We start from the raw sequence: 26,169 nt of genomic DNA, 5'->3' as shown, positions 1-26,169 counted from the left end.
AAAAATAAAAAAAACTCGTTGTAATCCTTAGACACCCCTTCTGACAGGGAAGCATAAACTACCCGTGTTTCCAGTCAATTCTCTTTGCATGGGTAATGTCCATTTTTCTTTCGGCCACTCCATTGGGTTGCTATTTTCTCAATGTATGAAAAATGCCTCTACTTCATTTTCTTCAAATTTTGGTAGGGCCTGTATAAACTTAGGCATATCCTCACTGGGTTCTGTTCTAGGTTTAAACTCTTTTCAGCTCCCTTTCAATTTCCAGTGCTTTAAGTTGAAACTTTCTCTCTTTTGCATTTTCCTATCTCATTCCAACTTTCTCATTTCAATTTCCATTTGAAAAGCTCTATCACTTTCTTTTTGCTGCATCTCCAATTGATTTGTTTGTAACTGGAACTTGGCTAATTCCACTGATTCTTGCCACGATCCAGGCTGTGTTTCTGGCACCTCTTTCAAATTTAAATGCTTCAATTATTTCTACCTTGGGTCTATCCGAAAACCCTCACCAGACAAGAGCCAATTACTGTTGGTGCCGGACAGAATACGATCCCAGGCCAATCCATTGGCCACCAGCCAACCAATTGAAACAAAGCCCTCCAATCTCTTGGGTGCCATAAGTCTGTGTTCTTTGCCCAAATACAAACTTTATAACTGTGCACTATTTTGGCACGTTCTCACTTCCTCTGCTCGACTTAAAGGCGTCCTACAAAGTGTCCTACAAAGAAAAAAAAACATGAGAGGGGCCTGGCAGTTAGTGGTTAGCTCTGCTGCCTTACAGCTCCAGGGACCCAGGATCATTTCTGACCTCGGGTGAGTGGCTATGTGGAGTTTGCACGTTCTCCCCATGTCTTTGAGGCAATGTCTCCAAGGTTGTGAGGGTAGAGCCGTGCCCAATGGTGGGTGGCCTTGGGGGTCTCAGAGCAGCCAGAACTCTTTATGGGGAGAGGGGTTGATGCCCAAGCCTTTGCCTCCCTAATTACCCATCGAAGAATCCTGCTCGGCTGGCGATCGACAGCACCACCCAAAGCTGCCGACCGACTGTCCAACTGGAGTAGATAAAATTCCCCATCCATGGGTTGGAAGAGGGCGTGGAAGCCATTCACCAACTTGTTCCAAGACCTGTCCGTAGCCAGAAACCAGTAATGGGAAGGGGGGCGGGGAGCACAGACAAGCCACGGATCAAATTGAAAAGGAAGGGGGGGGGGGGGGGAAAGAGAGAGAGAGAGAGAGAGAGAAGGGAAGGGGATGGGGGGTGGGGGTGAGGGCAAGCAGGAAAAGCTGAGGGAGCACACCCTGGGCAATAATGCTCGGGCCAACAGAGCGGTCAAATGGAGTCGACAGCTACAGGGGCGGAGCATGTATGTATGTATATATAATGACCCTTGTTTGCTTGTGTAGTTTTTGTTTTCTTCTTCTCGTTCTTTTTTGGCTTATCACTCACTTGTAATTTTTCATTTTTTTATGCTTAATACTATGTGCGGAGATGAAACTTGTAAATTTAAAGTACGAACTGGAATGTGCAACATAAAAATGTGAAATCCAATAAAAACTTTTAAAAAGTAACTAGCAGCTTTAATCAACGCAAAATAAACAAATAAAAAGAAAAAACAAAGCTTCATCGCCAAACTGTTTAAAATTTTGTGCCTCAAGAAAGTAAAAAAGGGTATCACTTATAATAGTACTGAAGAATACAGAATAGAGACAGCAAACAAAGATACTAGAGTCACCCGTGTCCCCAGATTAAACAGTACAGGGGGCAAAAAAGGAAAATTCACCAGGTTCCCACTCCTCACAATCCAGAATCGAAGTTGAAAATTTTCCTCACGTTGGCATTGATTTTATTATAATCACCTGCAATTGGTGTGCACTGACTGGTTTTTTGATCCTTCCATCAACAGGAACAGTTTCTCCATACCTACACACTCCAGACCTATTGATTTTGAAGACCTCGGTCACAACTCCTTTTAATCTAACACAAAAGCAAAATACTGTAGATTCCGAAAATCTAACAAAAACAGAAAATGCCGGAAATACTTAAAAGAATTTCAGTCTGTGGAGAGAGAAAATTAATGTTCCAGTTCTAATGGAAGGTCAGCAACCTGAAATATTGGGTGTGATCAAATGGCTTTGTGGCACCAGACTCTGTGCCGCGTCAGGGCCATTAAATCTCACAAGAGACCTCATAAGACGTTGAAACCTGGCAGCACGGTGGCACAGAGGTTATCACAGTTGCTTCCAGCTCCAGGGTCTCAGGCTCGATTCCCGGCTTGGGTCACTGTCTGCGCGTAATCTGCACGTTTTCCTGGTGTCTGCGTGGGTTTCCTCTGGGTGCTCCGGTTTCCTCCCACAGTCCAAAGATGTGCAGGTTAGGTGGATTGGCCATGCCAAATTGCCCTTAAGTGTCCAAAAAGATTAGATGGGGTTGTTGGGTTACGGGGATAGGGCGGAGGTGTGGGCTTAGATAGGGTGATCTTTCCATGGGCCTGTGTAGACTCGAAGGGCCGAATGGCCTCCTTCTGCACTGTAAATTCTATGATCTCGCCCTCGCTGGGCAAGATCAGATTAACATAACATAAGAACTAGGAGCAGGCTTAGGCTATCTGGCCCCTCGAGCCTGCTCTGCCATTCAATAAGATCATGGCTGATCTTTTTGTGGACTCAGCTCCACTTACCTGCCCGCTCACCATAACCCTTAATTCCTTTACTGTTCAAAAATCTATCTATCTTTGCCTTAAAACATCCAATGAGATAGTCTCAACTGCTTCACAGGGCAGGGAATTCAACAGATTTACAACCCTTTAGGTGAAGATGTTCCTCCTCAACTCAGTCCTAAATCTGCTCCCCCTTATTTTGAGGGCTATGCCCCCTAGTTCTTGTTTGACCTGCCAGTGGAAACAACCTCCCTGCTTATACCTTAACTATTCCCTTCACAATTTTTTATGTTTCTATCAGATCCCCCTTCATTTTTTTGTTTCCAATGAGTATAGTCTCGGTATACTCAGTCTCTCCTCATAAGCCATTCCTCTTGACTCCGCAATCAACCTAGTGCATCTCCTCTGCACCCCCTCCAGTGCCAGTACATTCCTTCTCAAATAAAGAGACCAAACCTGTACGCAGTACTCCAGGTGAGACCTCACCAGCACCCTATACAGCTGTAACATTACTTCCCTGTTTTTAAACCCCATCCCTCTAGCTGAAGGACAAACCTCCATTTGCCTTCTTAATTACCTGCTGCTCCAGCAACCAAACTTTTTGCGGTTCATGCACAAGGACACAGAGGTCCCTCTGCACAGGAGCATGCTGCAATTTTTTACCATTTAAATAATAGTCCATTTTGCTGTTATTCCTACCAAATTAGCTGACCTCACATTTACCAACATTGTACTCCATCTTCCAGACCCTTGCCCACTCACTTAAATTAAACTATTTATATCCCGCTGCAGATCACTCACTCACCTTAGTGTCATCTACGAACTTTGACACATTACACTTGGTCCCCATCTCAAAATCATCGATTTAAATTGCAAACAATTGCGGTCCCAAAACTGATCCCTGAGGCACACCACTAGCCACTGATCGCCAACCAGAAAAACACCCATTTATCCCCACTCTTTGCTTTCTGTTAATTAACCAATCCTCCATTCATGCTAATACATGACCCGTAATGCCATGGATGCTTATCTTATGCAACAGCCTGGTGTGCGCCACCTTGTTGAATGCCTTCTGGAAATCCAGATACCCATATCCACCGGTTCCCTGTTGTCCACTGCACTTGTATTTGACGTATTTAAATGAGTCATTAGGTTCCTTTAAATATGCCTGCACCAAATTCTCCCGAGGTCTAGGAACTGACGCCTTGCGACCTCGCCATGGCACCGTTTAGCACTCGTCCACGCAAATGTGGACCAGGTGCAACAGCACCTGGGGGTGGGTTGGGGGTTGCGGAGTCTCCCAGTCCATCAGATGGCCCATGGGTGATTAGGATTTGGGCATGGTAGCACCCTGGCACTTCCTGCCACTGGGGAACTACCAGGATGCCACGCTGCCAGGCTGAAGATACCTGGGTGCTATGCTGTCCATGCAAGGAATCTGGCTGAGGGGTGGCGTTCCCTTAGAGGTGGGGTGGGGGATGCTCAAGGACCCCTGCCTAGATGGGATTTTTTTTGGGGGGGGGCGGGGGGGGGGGGGGGGGTGCTGGTGACAGATACCTATTCTTTTTATCTGCTTTTAATATTCTTTTCTCCAAGAACACCTTCTATTCTCCAATCTATCCACCAAACTGAAGTCCATCCCTGGAACCATTCTCGTGAATCTTCTTTGCATCCTCTCTGATGGCTTACATCCTTTTGAAGTGTAGGCCCAGAAGGGGGCACAATACTCAGTTGAGATTGAACCAGTTTTATACAGGTTTATCATAGCTTTTGCTTTCGTACGCGATACATCAATTTAAAAAGACCTGGATCTCATATGCTATATTAAGCACTTTCTCAATCGATTATGCTACCTTCAACGATTGTTGCACATATACCTCCGAGTCCCTCTGCCCTTGCACCTCCTTTAGGATTGTATTATATTTGATTTTGCTTCTCCTCGTTCATCCCACCCTGGAGCTTCCCTCTCCCAAGCATGCGTAAAGATCTTCAGCATATAGGAGAGAATCAGAAAAAATTGGGTGCTCGGAAATCTGATGCGTCAGCTTGGCTCAATGATAACTCTCTTGCCACTAAGTGAAGTGAGCATGGGCTCAAGTCCCACATCTGCACTTTTTAAAAAATAAATTTAGAGTACCCAATTATTTTTGTTTTCCCAATTAAGGGGCAATTTAGCATGGGCAATCCATCTAACCTGCACATATTTTGGGTTGTTGGGGTGAAACCCATTCAGTCACAGGGAGAATGTGCAAACTCCACACGGACAGTCACCCAGGGCCGGGATCGAACCTGGGTCTCCAGTGCCGCAGTCCCAGTGCTAATCACTGCGCCACCCTAATAAGCACACAATTTAGACTGCCATTTCAGTCCATAATGAAAATGGATTACACATTTCAGATGTAATGTTAACCTAAGGATACATCTGTCTGTTCAGGAGTATAAAGGATTCCACTTTTCAAAGAGCAGGTGCTCTTCCAATGTCCTGAACAGCATTCATTCTTCAAACACCATATGAAAAACACATTTTAACCAGTCATTTTTTCGTTGCTGTTTGTGAAATCTTGCTGTGTGCAAAGCAGGTATTCTAGTGCTTACATAATAGGGATAAGACTTCAAAAATATTTTCTTGACTGAAGGCAGCTTGGAACAGACATCATCCGCCAAAACCATTCCATGACTTCAGTATTCGCCTCAAGAGCAAAGATAGCCCACCTGCTGGTAATAGTCACCAGAGCATCTTTTCTCACACCTACAGTCTTCCTTAGCATCCTCCTGTGCTTCATCCACATGTTGCCCTTGACAATATTTGCTGACGACACCCAGCCACTTCCTTGTCTCCATCACCTATCTCAATCCCTTTGCTATCTTTGTATTGTCAGACTGGTTGTTCAACGGCCTCTGACAAATCTCAATTCTCTCCAGCTTAACATTGGGTACAACTATCTCTGGCCTCACCAGAAATTTGAGCGAAGACAGTCTTGCAGTCTGCCAATGCACCAAACATCATAGTACACGTGTTCAAAGTATTCCTGTATGGTGCCACATTGACGCCCTCATCTCAGATTCTTAGCAGAACTGGTCTGCAACCTCACCCTCTGGTAAGCTGGTACATAAGCCATCCTTCCTCCTTGGCCAGGCAACAGCCCCAGAGACTCACCACGTGCTGACTCCAACTCTATACAAGTCTTTAAAGTTTACATGGTAAGCTGGTGGCTCAAGTGTAAGAGCAATTGAGTGATATGCGGCTGGCTTCACTCTTCTTCCATGTTGCTGTATCTGGGCAAACGGCATTTCTTGGGTATCTGAAAGCAGAAAATAAGAAGGAGAGGGCCACGGTGAGGGTGGGAAAGATAGAAAGCAACAGGTCACACCATCTGCAGCTTGTACTTCATGTCAGATAGCAGGATGAAGGAAAGGTGGAAGTTGAGAAGGGATACGATAGAAACATAGGCTGGGATTTTTCAGCACCCCCCCCCCATAAGCCGCCAAAGGGGTGAATTTCAACAGGACCAGAATATCTTGCTGACAGGAAGGGCCAGAAAATCCGACCCATAGTGTCATCCTCAATGTTCTTGATAGTGCCAGGAGCAATGGGCTATATTGAAGTCGTGCCCAAGATGCAAAGTACCACCCCTTCCACAGGGTTCAGGGGATGCAGGCTTTCTTGTCCCCCTCTGGTTTTGCTCTGTTCCCTTCTATTTTGTGTGACCTTGCCCTGAGGGAAAAATGTCAGTAATTGTGTTGCAGTGTTTAAGTGGAGTGATGGCCATGCTGAATAGCTGGAGGCTGCTGCCAGGTGAATGATAGAGCATTGAGCAGCGTGGAAAGTTAATGGAGTGTTGGGCAGGAGATGCCCTTTAAGTTGCATTCAGTGCTACATGACTGCAGCACTACTGCCAGATCTTGAGCCAGACTTTCAAAAGTCATTCCTTGATGGCCCCTAGCTCGCCACGAACACAAGATCTCTCTCCTCCCAAGTACCTTGAGGAAGGTCTCCAATGTTGCGTCCGGGTGTCTTCTTTCTACCCTGGTACTCCATTTTCTTTGTTTCTAGTTGTAGGACTAACATTCGGCAGCAACTTCCTTTCTGTCAGTGTAGCTCCCTAATTTTAGAGGGAGCTGAACATATCCTAGCTTCACACACTGTTGATCATCGAAGCAGTCAGCAGTGCAAGCTATGTTCTGCTGCACAATATAAAATTGGGTAAATAAGGTAAATCGCAACCCCCCCCCCCCCCTCCCCCACCCAAAACAGGTGCACCTCAATTTTTTCCTCAAATTAGTGCTATTGTTGCTCATTCCCTCAATTCCAGAAGTCACTTGGGTTATGATGCTGCACAAGAAGAGAATAAAAACAAACTACTGCAGATGCTGGAAATCTGAAATAAAAACAGAAAATGTTGGATAAACTCAGCAGGTCTGGCAGCATCTGGTGGGAGAAACACAGTTAATGTTTCGAGTCCATATGTCTGGACCTGGAAGAATTTATCATAGAGTCACAGAATCACTATAGTGCAAAAGGAGGCCATTCAGCCCACATAGTCTGCACCGACCCTCTGAAAGAGTACCCTACCTCAGCACACATCCCGCCCTATCTCCTCCGTAAGCCCATCTAACCTGCACATCTTTGAACTGTGGGAGGAAACCAGAGCACCCGGAGGAAACCTACAAAGACCCGGGTCCCTGGCGCTCATGCAACAGTGCTAACCACTGTCACCCCATGTTCACGGAGGTCTATCGATTTTGCTTTGAATTTCCACCCCTCACTTTCACATGGTCTATCTATTCTTCTAGTTTCTCCACCTTCATTGCATCTGTTCCAATGGTGCCACCTTCAAAAATAGCACTTCGGACATGTCTGCCTTTTTCCACAACCAAGGTCGCTACCCCCCCCCCCCCCCCCCCCCCCCCCCCCCCCCCTCCCCCCTCCCCCACCAACATAGCTCGTGTTTGAAACAAACCTGTTGGACTTTAACCTGGTGTTGTAAGACTTCTTACTGTGCTCATACAGTCCAATGCCGGCATCTCCACATCATGGCTCCCCCACATGGTCAATGTTCCTAGCTCTATTTTGTTTCCACTGAGCACGATCTCTGTTCTCCTATTGACACATTCGGCTATCCTACCTTTTCTACTATTAACAATCGTCAGGCCCTATTGGCACCATTAATAGCCCATTTGTCCCATATCCATGCCATCTTTGTCAATCTCTCTTTAATTGCAACTTTTCATTCTGCCCCACCCTCCTGTCCCAAGTATAGAATTCATCATATTTCTGTTCCTTTTCAGTTCGGTAGAAGGGTCATATTGACTTGAACAGAACTACAAAGAATGGTAAATGATTTCAAAAAATTAGTTGTCTGTCATAGAAAGAATAAAACAAACAAACATTGCGTTTTTCATGGTCTTCAGTACACTACAACACAATCCACAGTCAAATACACAGAGTGGGATTCACCGTTAGGCAAGCATGGCAAGGATCATGACTTGTCAAGAAAAAGGTGGCGGAATTTAAAGAAAGTTTCTTTACAATGAAGAAAAGCAAAATAAAATTTCGGGCCTTTTATTAGAACTAGAAATTGCCAGGTATTCACCACCTCTAAACACCCAACGAACGATAACAAAGCAAATAGCAATCGATCTGTACAGTGCATCCATCAAGACTCGGAATGCAAAACATTCACTTTCATTTAAGCTTTCAGATCAAATACTACATTGAAAATCATAAGTTTGGGTCAGGTTCAAAGGAAAAGGCAAGGAGTTTAGCTAGATTATCTTATAGGCTCACAAAAGTATTACATATCAGAATCTGAATCCTTAGCTTGCCCAAGCATATGCCAGATTTACTTCCAGTGCCAAATGACAGATGGTAAAGGCCCCATGTGTTTATTTCTCTCTACAAGTTGCAGCACAGAACTTCATATTATCTGCTCCACTGAAGCCTTACAGCTATTCTTTTAAAAAAAAGTATTTTATGCAGTCATTTTCATAAAAACAAACCAAAGCAGAAGAAAAATCATACATTATGAATAACCCAACACCCACTCCCCCCTTCTCCCATCCTATCTTCCCATTTTAACTCCCCGTCCCATTTGCTGCCCCCTCAATCCTCCTTAAAGAAGTCAATTAATGGCTTCCACCTCTGAGTGAACCCATCAACCGACCCCCTCAGGACGAACTTGACCTCCTCCAGCCTCAGGAAATCCACCAGGTCATTCACCCACACCCCCGCTTTCAGTGGCTCAGAGTCCCTCCATCCAAGTAAGATCCATCTCCGGGCTATCTGGGAGGCAAAGGCCAAGACATCAGCCTCTCCCACCCCATGGATTCCCAGGTCTTCAGACACCCCAAATATTACTATATTTGGACTCGGGGCCACCTTCAACCCCAGCACCTTGGACATTACGTCTGCAAACCCCTGCCAGAATCCCTTTACCTTCGGACATGACCAAAACATGTGGACATGATTTGCGGGCATCCCCGTGCACCGCCCACACCTATCCTCTACCATCTCAAAAAACCTACTCATCCGTGCTACTGTCATATGTGTCTATGAATTACTTTAACCCGAATAAGGCTTAGCCTCGCACACGAGGACTCATTCACCTCCGCAGGGCCTTAACCCACATCCTGGCCTCCTCCCTCCTCTTCCCACCTACAGTTTATGTACCCCACCCCGGCCTCCTCCCAATCCATCAGCCCCTTGTAGACCTCAGACACCTTCCCCACCACATCTCCTCCTTCAACAGTACCTTATCCTGCAACCCAGGGGCGGTAGCGCAGGAAAAGACAGCACCTCTCTGCTGACTAAATACCGGACCTGCAGGTATTCCTCTGCTGCGCTTGGGCAACTCATACTCTTCCTTATGGTGGCCGTGACCTCCCCCACATCAATTAGCTCCACACGACCTCGGGTGGCAGATTTCACCCTGGCAGCCCTCACCTGCTCGCATACCTCCTCATCTAGCAACAACCCCACATCCAACCTCCACTGCGGGCGCTGGCACTGTTCCCCCCACTCGCAAATCCACCCAATGCAGTGCATCGCCAAATACTCCGAGTCGACCAACCCTGCCAGCAACGCCTTACCCAGCACAAAGAAAAGTTGATCCAGGGGTACACCAAGCGCACATGGATGTAGTACGAGAATTCCTTCACCCTCGGCCTCCCAAACCTCCACGGGTCACACCCCCCTCCGAGTCTGCCACAATATTCCCCACCTCGAACGCCATCCGCTTATTCACCAGCACTGCCCCCCCCCCCCCCCCCCCCCCCCCCACCCACCCCTCCGACCATCTTCATATCCAGTCCCAAATGGAACGCCTGCCCCATCCTTTCCTCAACCTTGTCTGGTCCCCTATCTTTAAGGGTGTTTCCTGCAAAAGGGCCATGTTCGCCTTCAGACTCGGATGCGCAAACCCACGTGACCGTTTGACTGGCCCATTCAACCCCTTTGCGTTCCACGTGACCAGCCTGGTCGAGGGGGTTCCTGCCCCTGCCAATCAACCATATCCCCTTTTGGGCCAGTCCCTGGCCCATGTTACGTGACCCTCCAGGCCCACCCTCATCAATCCTTTTCCAACTGCGCCACATCAACCACACCCTTGTCAGCAACCTTCCTTCCCTCTCCCCTGTGCCTACCTCATGCCAACCCCCCACTGCACCCCCGCTAGCATGGAGGCCCCTGCCCAAAGGCCTCCAACCTCCCTACCCACCCCCCCCCGTTCACAGTTCTATAAAAAGCAGCAAAATGTGAACTCACCTTTGATGTTGCCCCATAAAAGTCCTGCCCTTCAAAAACCCCGCCATCATAACAAAAGAAACACTTCAAAAGGGAAAAGTTTTCAGTTTTCAGAGAACAAACAAAGTAACACTTGCACAAACTCCTCCAAAGTTCAATGTCCTCACTCTCCTGCCAGCCCATTGTTCCCCCATGAACTCTGTTGCCTCCTCTGGCTTGCCAAAATAATACTCACGTATTTGGAAAGTCACCCAGAGGTGGGCTGGGTACAGCACTCCAAACTTCACCCCCTTCTTGAGGAGAGCAGCCTTGACCCGGTTAAACCCGGCCCTCCTCTTCAGTTCTGCACCAAAGTCGTGATACAACCGCAGCTCGCTCCCTTCTCAGGTGCACTTTCTCATCTGCCTTGCCCATCAGAGGATCTTTTCCTTATCCAGAAAGCGGTACAACTGCACCACCATCGCCTTTGGCAGCTCATTCGCTTGCGGTCTCATCAGCACCCTGTGCGCTCGGTCGACCTCCAGGAGCCGGTCAAAGGCCTGCTCCCTCTCCATCAACTGATCCAACATTTTGGCCACGTATGTGCCAGCTCCCACACCTTCGATGCCTTGTGGCATACCCACGATCCTCAGAATCTGTCTTCTGGAATGATTCCCCAGTCTTCCAGGGCCTCTTTTCTCTGCTGGCTGAACTTTGCATTCAAAAACCCCAATTGTTGCTCTATTGACCACCGGGTGGGTAGAACAGCCCCCTTGCCTTCCGCTATCTTTTCCTGTGGCACATCACGAAGACGCTCCTGTTCCAGCAGCTCCTTTCTTTTCGCTCCACTCCTAGTTTGTGGATTCATCCACCAACCATACCAGAGGACTAACACCTTCTATAGGTACTCCTGCGCCTCTTGCTATGGAAAACTTTGACTTTCGGACAGGGAAAAGACCAAAAAATACCGCCTTAAGCGGGAGCCAAATATGCGGCCGCTCACTCCATGGCCGCCACTGGAAGTTTCCTTATAGCTATTTGATGTTTTTGAAGCTACTAAAAAAAATCAACTTACTTTTAAAACATTTGGAAAAATAATGACAAACTTATAGCCTCTAGACAACAGCACAACCTATTCAAGTTTCTATGTGTCATTTGTGGCAGATTTGGTTGGGAGCTTCCCACCACCTCTGCCGGTGAGCTCCCCACTGCTAACAACACTTAAGTCACTTTTTTGGCCCTGGGAAGTTTCTCACCAGTTTAGCTCACATCGCTGGGGAGCTCAACTCAGATCGGGTCGCCATTTTGAAAGGTTGCCTTGATCTCTAAGTGACCTTGGCCTTCTCTTTCCCTCCCACCCCCTCCCCCACACGCACGGAGTAGATCCCGTGAGTCTTAGTGGCTGCTGAGAAGCCTGCAGGAGGCTTCACCCACCATTCCATGACATGGCCGGTAGATCGCCCAAGGTCTGTGACCTTTCAGCAGAGCAAGATGGAGGTGCCCTCTCTCCCAACTTTTTAAACTTCAGACTCAACAGCCAGACCATTATTGTTGAGGGGAAAACACAGGCAGTGAGGACCTCAAAATCGTACCCAATGTGCTGACCACACTCTACCACCGGGAAGCTGCCTCCAAGGGGACCTGGAAGTCAACTGGAAAATAAGCCTTATTAAGCCTTTAAAGGGGCCTTAATTAGCAACTACCACTCGTGTGGGTAGCCCTGCTACCCCCATCCCACCTCTGGAAAAATACAGCAAGCACAGAATGGCGCCAGCAAATTGGCATGCCAGCTTGTGGCGCAAAATTTCACATCTGCCCACCTCCTTGCTCGCCACCGGGACATGAAAGTCCAGCCCCTCGTCTCCAATAGTTTCTTCATGACTCACTGCAAAACAGTTACCCTGTAAATATATTTTCGTAATCTGAGCCTTTTAAGGAAGTTTCTGACTGCAGCAGAAATCTCCTCATACAAAGGACCTCCATATCTTAGGGTCTGCCCTGGACTAATCTTCAATAGCCCATAGTAGTCAGAGGAGAATTTTCGAGATTTATTTCTTCCAATTGACCAATATATGAATTCAGCTCATACTTGATTTTTTGCTGCTGCCAGGCTTCCCAGCGTAAGACACCACAATTGTACGAGAAGGCCAGGTGGATCAGTAGGCCATTTCCTGGCCAACATTTCTCATGGGCACATATGGATCTATTATTGTAATCGCTAAAAGTGGGTGTCAGCATCAGTAGGATGATTAAAAACAAACCTTAAATACTCAATAACATTACAAAATGCAGGAAGAATTCCAGAAAGCTGAACAGGCACAGTTCAAAAAAATAACAAGCTTGTCATTTATAGGCAGTGCCTTAGACAAAATCAATTTAATCAAGCTTTGTCCTTTTGAGGGGGGAAAACGGGAAAAATAGGAGAGAAAGAAAATGAATGTTTTAAAGAATATTTTGCCACCAGTAAACTCCTGGTGCAGGTTGGTACAACAATTAGGAGGTAGGAGGAGGAAATGATGTGGCAGCACTTTCATAAAATATTAGTCCTTTATGTCAATGATTAGCTGATCCAATATGAAAGAAATTATCCCAAATTTGATTCCAGATGCTGGTTGAGTTGATCTCAGCTGGATGGGGTGTTTAAAAAAAAAAAATCAATGCTCATGGAATAATGCAAGAAATTAACAGGGTTCCTACTCTCTGAATCCCAGCCATGGACTCCCCTACTGCTCTGACGAATATAGGATTAGACCTAGCTATGATAATCCCTGCAACTGAATTGCTGACATTCACTGCCAAGGTCATTTGACCAAAGTACCAGAGGGAAAGTAGCTAATTCCATGAAAACAAAATGATGGGAGGGAACAGAACATTGTGGAATAAAAATCACAGAAAATATTCTCAGCCTTTCCTGCAAAAGCCATTGGGTCCATATTTTCCTCAAAGTAAAACTGGTGAGTAAATCAGTTTATCATTGCAAATGGACCCAAAAATCCATCTTCAGTATTACTCTATAGATTCCTACTAGCCTTAAAGTGCTGTAAGAATAAAGGTGTTTGAAGCTTTGTAATCTGCAGACCCATAAAATAGGTACTCTCTTCAAATGTCTTTTGTAACCAGGTGTGAATGGAAAAGGATGTGCAAATTGTAGAAACATTAGCACAATATTGCCAAACTCAACGTCTAGTCCCAAGGACTGCAATGTGCCCAACCAGATTCTATTCTGCTCCTCCAGGTTGCGAACGGCTTCATGAAGCATTGCAGCAGGCCTAGGATGGACATATGGGTGTGACAGCAAGGTGTCAAGTTAAAATGGGAAGCAGCAGGAAGGTTGGGGTCATGCTTGAGAACTGAGCGAAGGTGTTACACAAAGCAATCACCCAGTCTGTGTTTAGTCTTCGTATTGTACAGGAGGCTGCATTGGGAGCAGCAAATACAATGGAACAGATTGACGGGAAGTGCAAGTGAAGCTTTTCTTGACCTGAAAGGAGTGCTTGGGGCCTTGAGGAGGTAAATGGGCAGGTATTGCACCTTCTGCAATTGGAAGGGTAGGTGCTGAAGGAGTGGACTATGGTGTCACAGAGGGAGCAGTCACTGCTGAATGCTGACAGAGGGTGTGTGTGGGGGGGGGGGGGGGGGGGGGGGGGGGGGTGTTTCGTGGTAGCATCATTCTTATGTTGGTGAAAATAGCAGAGGATCGTCCTTTGAATGCGGAAGCTAGTGGGATGGAAAGTTAGGACAAGGGGGATCCTATCATGTTCTGGAAGGGAGGGCATAGGTGCAAGATCAGTGCCACCTCATTAACTGGAGAGTGTTTCATTGACAACAAAATAGGTGGAATACCAAAATATATTCACTTCAAAACGAGGCAAATATCTGTAAGGATAGTTGTTTTTTACTTGAAAGAGAAAATGCTGGAAAATCTCAGGTCTGGCAGCATCTGTAGGGAGAGAAAAGAGCTAATGTCTTGAGTCCGATGACTCTTTGTCAAAGCTAACAGAGAAAGTGGGAAATATTTATACTATGGAGTGAGAATGAAAGATGAATCATAGCCACAGAAACCCAGGGAAACCAGGTGCTAATGGCCACAGAAACCAAGGTGAAAAAGTGCTAATGGCAGTCCCCAGAGAGAACAAAAGATGTGAAATGCCAAATAGCAGAGAAACTAACATCAGAGGGTAAACTGTAGATGTGGGGGGAGGGGAAGGGGGAAGCAAAGAGGATAAAGCACAAGGAAAGGTGGATAAGATGGGGGGGGGGGGGTTAAATATATATTAAGACAGACAAGAAATAAAGAAATGATAAAAGGCAGTTAAAATGAAATGGGATGAAAACAGATGGGTTGAGGTGGGGTAGAGCTAATCATATTGAATTTAACGTTGAGACCGGAAGGCTGTAGTGTGCCTAACCGGAAGATGAGATGTTGTTCCTCCAGTTTGCGTTGAGCTTCACTGGAACATTGCAGCAGGCCAAGGACAGACATGTGGACATGGGATCAGGGTATTTTGTTAAAACGGCAAGCAATGGGAAGGTCAGGGTCCTGAACGTGCACAGACCGAGGGTACTCAGCAAAGCGATCACCCAGTCTGAGTTTGGTCTCTCCGATATTGGGCCAATGACAGATCGTCTTTTGAGGCCCTCACTGTGGTCTCAGGCGGCTCTGCGGGGGGGGGGGGGGGGGGGGGGGGGGAGTTCTAGAATAGTAACCTGAAATCTATTTTTATCACATCTTCAGATGCTCTCATCTGAAAACACAGATGGTTTTTTCACACAGGAGGGTTTCCTTTTGGCTTCAAGAGTCCACCCATTGTCATTAATCGGGTGCCAGGCACACAAAGTGGCAAATTCAGTCAGGGGGGAGGGAAAGAGATAGAGAGAGAGGAGAAAAAGATGGACATCACTGCTGGACGACAGTTCCCCACATAATGCAGAGTTGATCCCGATATGAGGGTCCTGACAAAAAACCCTGTCCTATACCCGAAATGCATTTTTTCAAAATGGCTTTCAAAACATCACAAGGAAACCAAACAAATTAACGCTAATTCCAAAGCTGGATGCTCATTAATTCAAAGTGTTCATACCTTGAAAGAAAGTTTAAGACTGTTAAGGTTCCCATGTAAAATAAATGTGAGCACTTTCCATCAAATCTCTATTGAATGAAAAAACATGACAGAAAATTGCCCAGGATTTGTAACTTAAATGTGTCTCTTTCACTTAAAAAAGGGGCAGGTTGTCACTAATAAGGAATTAAATATAATATGTGGGTGAGGGAGGAGGTGGTAAAGTCACTACTCAATTGTGAATCTCTTGTATCACTTCTATCAGTAGCTTAAGTTTTCTCAGGCTCAGTGTGGAACTGACGATGGGTGTGGCGGGGGGGGAAAAAAAGATGTGTTTCGCGGTAGCATCATGCTCGAGTTGGCAAAAAATAGCATAGGGTCTTCTATGCGGAAGCTAGTGGAATGGAAAGTGAGGACAAGGGGGACCCTATCATGTTCTGGAAGGGAGTGGTGCAGGACCAGTATTCAAACTGACTTTATGGTCTAATTTTTATCAGAAACTGTGCTTGGAAACCCATTGCTCAGAAACCCTAAAACGTACATTGACATAGAGTGAACAGGTTTTGCCATGTCAGCATTGGTAGCCCAACAGTTTTATTGAACACGGACATCCATGCCCACCAACGCTGAACACTAATTTTAAGGTTAACATTGTAATGCTGCTGCTGCAATAAAAACTTTTGTAAAGTTGAAAAGTATTCTGGAGGCATTTTGTAGTACCAACTTGTTACACTCATGCAAACCCGACTGCAAGTGACTCTGTACCCCAGCGTGGAATGTCAATGAAATGTTTGATATTAACAAACAACCCAATGTCCTGCCAGTCTTTTTAGCACGAAAACACCAACACAGGCCTTAGGATTAGGATTAGGATAAATTTTAAGTATTTTCATTAAGTTTAAAACGATGGTTTGATATTGGTGCAGCTACATGGAACTGTTGTGAAGATCAAATAGTTAAAGAGATTATTTGCCAAAACTCAAATCACTTACTTCAGTCTGACAACTTGAAACTACAGTAACGTTAACCTTAAGTGTTTCAAAAGTTACATTACATCAAGCAGAAACTGAAGTAAAGGTGATGATTAATTTACGTTAACCATACATATAATAAGGCACTTAGCTTCCCAAATAAATGGACAGAAAAGTACTTTTTGGCTTCACTTTTATGCATCCTTGAACTGCATTCAGTTGCAGATAGGTAAAGGTCTGCAACAAGCTGTCCACCCTCCCTCACTTTCAGCTGTCAGCATTGCACGGGAACATAACAGATTATTCATGTTCTCAAAAAACAACATTAATGAAGAATTTTACATTCAAAATTCCATTCACAATCCCAGGAAATTAAATTGATGCATTAATCTTGGTCGAGTCCAGCAAACTCACTGGGCGAACATATTAAGTATATCATTAAATTTTATTTGTCTTATGGAGTCCCAAGCACAAGACAATATAATTTTAAAATATCGCAGAAATGCTATGTCTAGAGTAACCAGACCTTTCGGTTTTGGCGGGACAGTCCCGGGTTTTCACTAAATGTCGTGGTATCCCAACCGTTTTCTTCAAATTGCACAAATGCTCAGGTTTTCAGTTTACCCGAGACCCCTCCCATCAAAGCCAGTCCTCATTCAATTTACTGATGGCAGATGCAAAAAACCTTCTTGCATCTAAGGAAGCGGAATGCTACCCTGTCGCCAACCACTAAGCTGGTGTGTAAAGATGCCGGTTGCTAACGGTGTTCACAGGAAAATAACTTTCTCCCCAGCATCTGACAGTTTTTTGCTGCACTGGTGGCCATTCCATTAGAACACACCAATTAGCTAATCGGAGACTCCGTGAGGCCAACTGGAGAGAGCCAGGTCAGCTGTGAGTGAGGCTGGCTGGAGAGAGCCAGGAGGTCAACTGTGGGTGAGGCCCACCGGAGAGAGCTGGGGAGGCTTGCTGGCGTGAGCCAGCCGGAGAGAGACAGAGACCAGCTGCAGGGGAGGCCTGCTGAAGAGAATCAAGGCCAGCTGCACAGAACCAGAGAGAGGAACTGGGGTTAACTTATAGAAAGACATGGAATAATGACCTTCTATAAATTAACCCCATGGTTACCTGGGAGCCAGGAGGGATTCAGCCTCTGGGTGACAGGATTGACAGCAGTTTCCACCATCTGCAAGCTGCAGTTGAGGTGCTAGTTGGACAGCATCTATCAATAAACCATCAATCAGCACAGAGGAAGGTGGCAGGAAAGTTCGGTTGAGCTGTGGCATGTTCAACCAAACCTCCCTTTGAGGTTTCATACTTGTGGCGCTGGGTGCAAACAAAATCTTCCACATAGTTTAAAGTCCAGTTTCAGGCTGAAAATGTCAGCTATTAATGAACAAATGAAAATAAACAGGCTTCTAAATAGAGAATTGTCTTGCTATTGTGCATTGTACAGTAAAATTAGAGTGGAATAGCAGACTTTGCCAGGGATTTTGTGACAAACAAAGCTTAGTTTGTTTTTTTCAAAAAGAAAATAAAGCAGCCATTGAAACAAGAGTATGTCGTTCCCGCGTGCTGTTTTCAATATTTGGGTGTCTTAATAGGGTTGCCAACTCTGACTGGACATATCCTTTGACATGTCTTATGACCTCCTAACTTCAACTGCCCTCCCCGAGACTTCAACTTGTCAATCATCAGAGCCCTGCCTTCCCATGACTTATCCCAGTTTTGACTTTTGCAAATCTGTTCACCCTACTTACGCAAGCCAAAAGTGAAAATAATTGAGGGAGAAGAAATTAGGCCAACAAGGAAGCTTAAGTGGTACAAACTCTACTGTGATGATAAATAAAATGTTCTCCCAATCAATAAACATACCTTGGAAGCCTGGGGAGTGGAAATAACATGCACTGTACTGGGCTTGACTCCATTAGGTTTGGATCGTTTATAAAGAGCAAATCTGCTTTTCCTGCGTCCTCTGTCCCCATTTGGAAGAGAACCATTGTATCTGTGAGCAAAAGAGAAGTTGCAATAAATTTTTATTATTAAAATATGCAATAATTTACCCATAATCTACAATTATAAATGTTTCTGATCAGTAAGCTTGTTTCAAAGATGTAGGAACAAATCATGCCCTGAAACGCAACAAGCCATCTCTAAAGAATAACCACTTCACCTTGGTATCATTTTTAGAAAAATGATTCATGTGGGTTAAGTGTATAATTTTTAGCTTTGGGAATTGAATGCTTAAATGCAAGTTAAATGGAAAAGGCTGGATGAGAAATTGGTTAACACACCTAAGGTAATTACAATTCAAACAATAAACAATGAGTTATTCACTATTAATTTAACTACAGAGCTAATGATTCTGGTATGATTGCAATTTCTCCTTTGAGATATTCATCTAATTTCCTTAGATCAAAGGAGGGTTTGAAAGCAACCAGTAAAGAAGGGAAGGCCTTAAAGTATCCATATACCTTTCAAATCAAAAGGACAAGTTTGAAGTTAGCAGCCCTTAATTTGAGTTTCTATCTGGAAATCCCTGGTGTGCAACATTGTGACAGTAGTTTTGTTTTTTTTTAAATCGGTGTGATTTCTCACAAAGACAGCTAAAGTCAGCCCAGAACCAGCTTTGAGATTGCGAGGAGCTTAAGACCAGTATCAGGAGGCTATCAGAAATCGAGGGTGTTTTCTGATGTGAAGTCACGAAGCAAGAAAGTAGTGAGCTATGCTTGAATGGGGAATTCACAATTGTGAGGTGCTTAAGGAGAGATAGAAGAACGCTTAACTGGATGCTAATAGAAGGATCCTAAGAAACCTTATACCTTGGAGACAAGCAGAAACATGGGGCAAAATCAAAATGAATTAATGAAAGCAGTGGCACACTTTGGTTTGGTCCCAGGGCAAGTGAAATGGGGAAACCGTCAAGATTTTGTAACGTATAAAGGAACCAGAGTGGAAATAAAAGTATAATGGCAGCGTCTCTCCTTCAAACGTCTTATTCTCTCACTGGAACAACCTGGGACTGTGTCTTTAATTTGAAGTAGAATGGGGAGGGGGAGTTGTGAGACCTGTTCTGAGGTCCACCTGACGGCAAGCCTGGGGGATGCAGCTGTTAAAAGATTAAGGGAAACCCAGGTTACTTTTGATAGAAGGTGTAAGGCGTTGCTTGGAGACAATTACAACATCAGCTGTGTTTATAGTAGTCAGCTTGCTGGTCTAAAGTCCCAAGAAGGTGATGAGAACATCAGGTTGTAAACAGGCTTTAAACAGTCCCATTTTCTTCAAAGATAAAAGAGAGTTGGACTCTCAAGGATAGCTAATCAGCATTTCTACCTCAATACAATGCCCATGTGATTCACTCTGCCATGAAGTCGGGCTTTGAGAGGAGACGGGTTTCTAAAATATCTCCCAAACTCTCAAGACAGTTAGATTTCCAAAATCAGTGAGAGGAAGAAGGTAGAGACTGAAAGTCTCTATGGTTCACTATTCAGGAATGAAGGTGTGAGCTCATGCTCGAATAAAAAAAGACCTATTCTGAGGATTTGAAATGAGGCGGCAAGATTTGACTGGCTTGTGCGAGGAGAATGTGAATGAAAATCATCATAATGGACAGTTCTGGGGTAAAGGTTTTCAGGCTGGGAAAGGAAAAAACATAAATAAATCCTTGGGAGGGAAGAATCACTTTGGACTGGATCTGGGAAAAATCAAATTACTACCTCAGGGACCGTGCAAAAAGTTTAAGTATTCTTATAAAGGGCATTTTTCAATTGTATAAAAAGTAAAAGGAGAACATTCTGTTCTGTGGTTCAAGGTATAAATTGCCTACAAAAAAAAACTCCAATAGAGCTTTTAGTCTAGTAGTTATGGTAAGTCTTTTTTAATATTATCCTTTCAGCTATCTACTGGAAGTTTGATTTGTTTTTAAGTTATTGGTCTCGGCGATTATAACACTAGCTAGTTACTCAGCCCATGCCAACAATATTGTCCAGTATGTGGGCATAGACTGCTTCAGCACCTGAGGAGTTGTGAATGGTATTGAACATCTCGTCACTGAGCATCCCCACTTCTAGCTTTATTTTGAACAAGCTGAAGCTGGTTAGGTCTAGGACACTATCTTAAAGAACTGCTGAAGCAATGTCCTGAGGCAGAGATGACGGGCAGGATTCTCAGAGCATCCTTGCCGAAATCGCACTTAGCGCGGGGGCGGAGAATGGGGCGTCAGACCCGCGATTAGGTCTGGCACTTTCCCGCATTTCTCCACGGACCGGAGAATCGGCGCCAGTCGCGCAAGCATGGTCGACGCGGAGCCGGTCGGGGGCCACTGAAGAGGCCCCACGGCGATTCTCTGGCGGCAGCTGGGCAAGTTCCCGCCGGCGTGTTCACTCATGGTTCCACCCGGCGGGAGCTCAGAGTGGCGGCAGCCGCTCTGATGGGGGTATGTCACCGGGGGGGGGGGGGGGGGGGGGGGGGCCAAGGACAGCCAGGCTCGCAATTGGGGGGCCACCGATCAGCGGGCGCGCGCAATCTGGGGGGGGCTATATTGTTGGGGCCAGCTTGCTGTGTGGGTCTGCCATGTTGTGCGGGGCCGCCGCAGGCATGCGCGGACCCGTGGCCGGAACTGCAGAGCCCCGTATCGGCAGCCGGATCTGCGTGGACTACTCCGGGGCCCTGCTAGCCCCCTTCGAAACGAAGAATCGCTCTGGACTTTCTAGAAAAAAAGTCCAGAGTGATTCGCACCCGCTTTCTTGCGTGCGTGGTGACATAGCCCATTTTCACAGAATTCCACCCAACTTGCCTCCAACAACAGCCATCTTCCTTTGTGTTAGATATGCCTCTAATGGGCAGCACGGTGGCGCAGTGGTTAGTATTGCTGCCTACAGCACTGAGGACCTGGGTTTGAATCCCAGCCCTGGGTCACTGTCCGTGTGGAGTTTGCACATTCTCCCCGTGTCTGCGTGGGTTTCACCCCCACAACCCAAAGGTGTGCAGGGTAGGTGGATTGACCACGCTAAATTGCCCCTTAATTGGAAAAAATAATTGGGTACCCTAAATTTTAAAAAAAAGATATGCCTCTAACCAATGAAGAATAACACCCCCCCCCCCCCCCCCCCCCCCCCCCCCAGGTCTTCTGTACTACTGTCCAGATGTTGCTAGGGCTGGAAAGTCTTTTCCTACATCCAATTTACAATCCAATCCAAAACAAGGGGCTGTTTAGCACACTGCGCTAAATTGCTGGCTTTGAAAGCAGACCAAGGCAGGCCAGCAGCACGGTTCGATTCCCGTAACAGGCGCCGGAATGTGGCGACTAGGGGCTTTTCACAGTAACTTCATTGAAGCCTACTCGTGACGATAAGCGATTTTCATTTCATTTCATTTCTTGATATCACACGGAATTAATCAAATTGACTGAAGACTGGCCTCAGTGATGCTGGGGACCAGAGGAAATGACCAAAATCGATCAGCGAATCGGCACTTTTGATTGAAGTTTGTTGCAAATGGTTCAGTCTCGACTTTTTCCCCTGGCACGTTTGGCTTCCCCATTATTGAAGAGGAGGGTATTTGTGGAGCCTCCTCCCCTGGTTAAGTATCCACCATAATTTATAAACTGGATGCGGCAGAACTCAAGAGCTTTAATCTGCTCACATCACTACAGTGATTACACATCAACATACTTCACACGCAGAAGCTAAAAGAGGAACAGAAAACGCTGGGGGAAAAGAGCACCATGTCATGCAGCATCTATGAAGAGAAAAACATTATTAAATGTAAGGAAAGTAATTGGCCTGTAGTGTTGAGCATGATTTTATTCCCCAAAAATGGTTCAATTTGTTCAGGTTAAAGGTTAAAAATTACAAAACCTGGGCAGCACGGTGGCACAGTGGTTAGCACTTCTTTTTTTTTTTTTTTTTTTTTTTTTAAATAATTTTTATTGAATTTTTCAAAATACAAACATTTTAACCCCCCCTACATTTACATTTAAATTATAACAACACAAAGTCACAACCCCCCTACTTAACAAGAAAGAGAAAAAGAATCCCCCCCCCCCCCCCCCCCCCCCCCCCCCCCCCCCCCCCTCCCCCTCCCCCCCCCCTACCCGCGCATCCCCCCCCCCCCCCCCCCCGCCGGCGAACCGACAGTCAGACCAACTTATCATTCTAGCAGCGTCCTCGGGCAGGCCTTGCCCGTGCCACCGCCGCTACCGTACTTCCTTCGTCGTTTTCCCCCCCCCCCCCCCCCCCCCCCCCCCCCCCCCCCCCCCTCCCCCCCTCCCCTCCCCTCCCGGGTTGCTGCTGTCATGGCCTCAGTTTCTATCTCTGATCCAAGAGGTCTAGGAAGGGTTGCCATCGCCTGGAAAACCCTGCACCGACCCTCTCAGGGCGAATTTGATCCTTTCCAATTGGATAAAGTTTGCCATGTCGTTTAACCAGGTGTTAACACTCGGAGGCCTTTCGTCCCTCCACTGAATCAGGATCCTCCTCCGAGCCACCAAGGACGCAAAGGCTAATATTCCAGCCTCCCTCGCCTCCTGTACCCCCGGTTCCACCCCAACCCCGAAGATCGCAAGTCCCCATCCTGGCTTGACCCTGGACCCCACCACTCTCGACACCGTCCCTGCCACCCCCTTCCAGAACTCCTCCAGTGCCGGACATGCCCAAAACATATGTGCATGATTCGCAGGGCTTCCCGAACATCTAATACACCTGTCTTCACCCCCGAAAAACCGACTCATCCTTGTCCCCGTCATGTGGGCTCTATGCAGTACCTTAAATTGAATGAGACTTAGTCGCGCACATGACGACGACGAGTTAACCCTCTCCAGGGCGTCTGCCCATGTCCCGTCCTCTATCTGTTCCCCCAGCTCTAACTCCCACTTATCTTTCAGCTCCTCTACTGGTACCTCCTCCACCTCCTGCATAATCTTATAGATGTCCGAGATCTTCCCCTCCCCGACCCAGACCCCTGATAGCACCCTATCACTCACCCCCCTGTCGGGGAGCGCGGGGAACCCCGCTACCTGTCGTCTGGCAAATGCCTTCACTTGGAGGTACCTGAACGTGTTCCCCGGGGGGAGCCCAAATTTCTCCTCCAGCTCTCCCAGGCTCGCAAACCTCCCCTCTATAAACAAGTCCCTCAGCTGTCTAATACCCGCCCTCTGCCAGCTCTGGAATCCCCCTCCTGTGTTTCCCGGCGCAAATCTGTGGTTCCCTCTTAGTGGTGCCCCTATCAGACCTCCCACTTCCCCCCTGTGTCGCCTCCACTGCCCCCAGATCTTGAGGGTGGCCGCCACCACCGGGCTCGTGGTATACCTCGTGGGAGAGAGCGGCCATGGTGCCGTTACCAGTGCCCCTAAGCTTATGTTGCCGCAGGACGCCCTCTCCATGCGCTTCCAGGCTGCCCCCTCCCCTTCCATCATCCACTTTCGTACCATCGATGTATTTGCCGCCCAGTAATATCCTGAAAGGTTGGGTAACGCCAGCCCTCCACTATCCCTACTCCGCTCCAAAAAGACCCTTCTAACTCTCGGGGTGCCATGTGCCCACACATACCCCATGATACTACTCGTTACCTTCTTGAAAAAGGCCCTGGGGAGGAAGATGGGCAGACACTGGAACAAAAACAAGAACCTCGGGAGGACCGTCATTTTAACTGACTGCACCCTCCCTGCTAGCGACAGCGGCACCATGTCCCACCTCTTAAACTCCTCCTCCATCTGCTCCACCAGTCTGGAAAAGTTCAACTTGTGTAGGGTCCCCCAGTTCTTTGCCACCTGCACCCCCAAATACCTAAAACTTTTAACTGCTCTTTTGAAGGGGAGCCTCCCAATTCCCTCCCCTTGGTCTCCCGGGTGTATTACAAAGACCTCACTTTTCCCCAGATTTAATTTATATCCCGAAAAGTCCCCGAACTCCGCTAGTATCCCCATTACCTCCGGCATTCCCCCCTCCGGGTCTGCCACATACAACAACAAATCATCCGCATAGAGCGAGACCCGATGTTCCTCCCCTCCCCTTGTCAGTCCTCTCCACCCCCCTGAACCCCTCAGTGCCATCGCCAACGGCTCAATCGCTAATGCAAAGAGTAAGGGAGATAGGGGACATCCCTGCCTGGTACCTCGATGGAGCCCAAAATATTCTGACCTCCTCCCGTTTGTTACCACACTTGCCATCGGAGCTGAATAGAGCAGTTTTACCCACTTGATAAATCCCTCCCCAAACCCAAACCTTTCCAACGTCTCCCACAAGTATTCCCACTCCACCCTGTCAAATGCCTTCTCCGCGTCCAGCGCTACCACTATCTCCGCCTCCCCTTCCACTGCTGGCATCATAATCACATTTAACAATCTCCGAACATTTGTGTTAAGTTGGCGTCCCTTCACGAACCCCGTCTGGTCTTCATGGACTACCCCTGGCACACAGTCCTCTATCCTGGTTGCCAGGACCTTTGCTAACAGCTTGGCATCTACATTTAAGAGGGAGATAGGCCTGTAGGACCCGCACTGGACCGGGTCCTTGTCCCGCTTCAAAATCAAGGAGATCAGGGCCTGCGACATTGTTGGAGGCAGAACCCCCCCCTCGCGCGCCTCATTGAAGGCTCGCACCAGCACTGGACCCACCAAGTCCACAAATTTCCTGTAAAACTCCACCGGGAACCCATCCGGCCCCGGCGCCTTCCCCGCCTGCATCTGGCCTATCCCTTTAATTAGCTCCTGCAGCTCTATCGGCGCCCCCAACCCTTCCACCAGCTCCTCCTGTACCTTTGGGAACCCCAATTTGTCGAGAAAGTTCTTCATTCCCCCTCTCCTCTTCGGCGGTTCAGACCTATACAATTCCCTATAGAAGTCCCTAAAGACCCTATTCACCTCTTGCCCCTTCTGCACTACATCCCCACCCCTCTCTCTCACTCCCCCAATCTCTCTGGCTGCATCTCGCTTACGAAGCTGGTGTGCCAGCATCCTGCTCGCCTTTTCCCCGTACTCATACGCCGCACCCTGCGCCCTTCTCCACTGCATTTCCGCCTTCCTAGTGGTCAGTAGGTCGAACCTGGCCTGCAAGCTACGCCGCTCCCTTAATAGCCCCTCCTCTGGCGCCGCCGCATATTTCCTATCTACTTCTAGGAGCTCCCCCACCAGCCTCTCCCTTTCCTGCCTCTCCTTCCTCTCTCTGTGTGCCCTTATGGAGATCAGCTCTCCTCTAATCACTGCTTTCAAGGCCTCCCAGACCGTCCCCACCTGCACCTCACCTGTGTCATTCGTACCCAGATAGTTCTCAATGCCCGTTCTCACCCTTCTGCACACCTCTTCGTCCGCCAACAGCCCTACATCCAGGCGCCACAACGGGCGTTGGTCCCGCGCCTCCCCCATGTCCACGTCCACCCAATGTGGTGCATGGTCCGATATCGCAATGGCCGAGTACTCCGTGTCCTGCACTCTCGGTATCAGCCCCCTGTTCAATACGAAAAAATCGATCCTAGAGTACACTCTGTGGACGTGGGAGAAAAAAGAATACTCCCTCACCCTAGGCCTACCAAATCTCCATGGGTCTACCCCTCCCATCTGCTCCATGAACCCCCTTAACACCTCTGCCGCTGCCGGCCTCCTATTCGTCCTGGAACTCGATCTATCCAGCCCAGGGTCTAACACCGTATTAAAGTCCCCTCCCATGATCAGGCCCCCTGCCTCCAGTCCCGGGATGAGGCCCAGCAGGCGCCTCATAAAACCCGCGTCGTCCCAGTTCGGGGCATACACATTTACCAGTACCACACTCTCTCCC

The 26,169-nt window shown here is 47.2% G+C and overlaps 1 protein-coding gene across 8 annotated transcripts in view; it reads right to left on the bottom strand.

Annotated features, from left to right (window-relative positions):
- LOC119954352 (E3 ubiquitin-protein ligase pellino homolog 2) overlaps window positions 1-26,169 on the bottom strand; it is a 260,592-nt gene that overhangs the window by 84,092 nt on the left and 150,331 nt on the right. For 4 of the 8 annotated variants that reach the window (XM_038779530.1, XM_038779556.1, XM_038779547.1 and 1 more), the window contains exon 3: window positions 18,275-18,404. The exons of 1 other annotated variant lie outside the window; for it this stretch is intronic. In XM_038779530.1, the coding sequence (XP_038635458.1) occupies window positions 18,275-18,404 (130 nt within the window). Of the gene's footprint in view, window positions 1-5,363; window positions 5,576-5,606; window positions 5,786-5,808; window positions 5,954-18,274; window positions 18,406-26,169 lie in introns of those variants that run through there. 3 more of the 8 variants (XM_038779579.1, XM_038779583.1, XM_038779563.1) reach the window with 3 other exon arrangements.

This window comes from Scyliorhinus canicula, chromosome 2 (assembly GCF_902713615.1).
Source record: "Scyliorhinus canicula chromosome 2, sScyCan1.1, whole genome shotgun sequence".
Lineage (NCBI taxonomy): Eukaryota > Metazoa > Chordata > Chondrichthyes > Carcharhiniformes > Scyliorhinidae > Scyliorhinus > Scyliorhinus canicula.
Note: the sequence above shows the minus strand (reverse complement) of the source record. Positions and strands in the feature narration are given on the sequence as shown.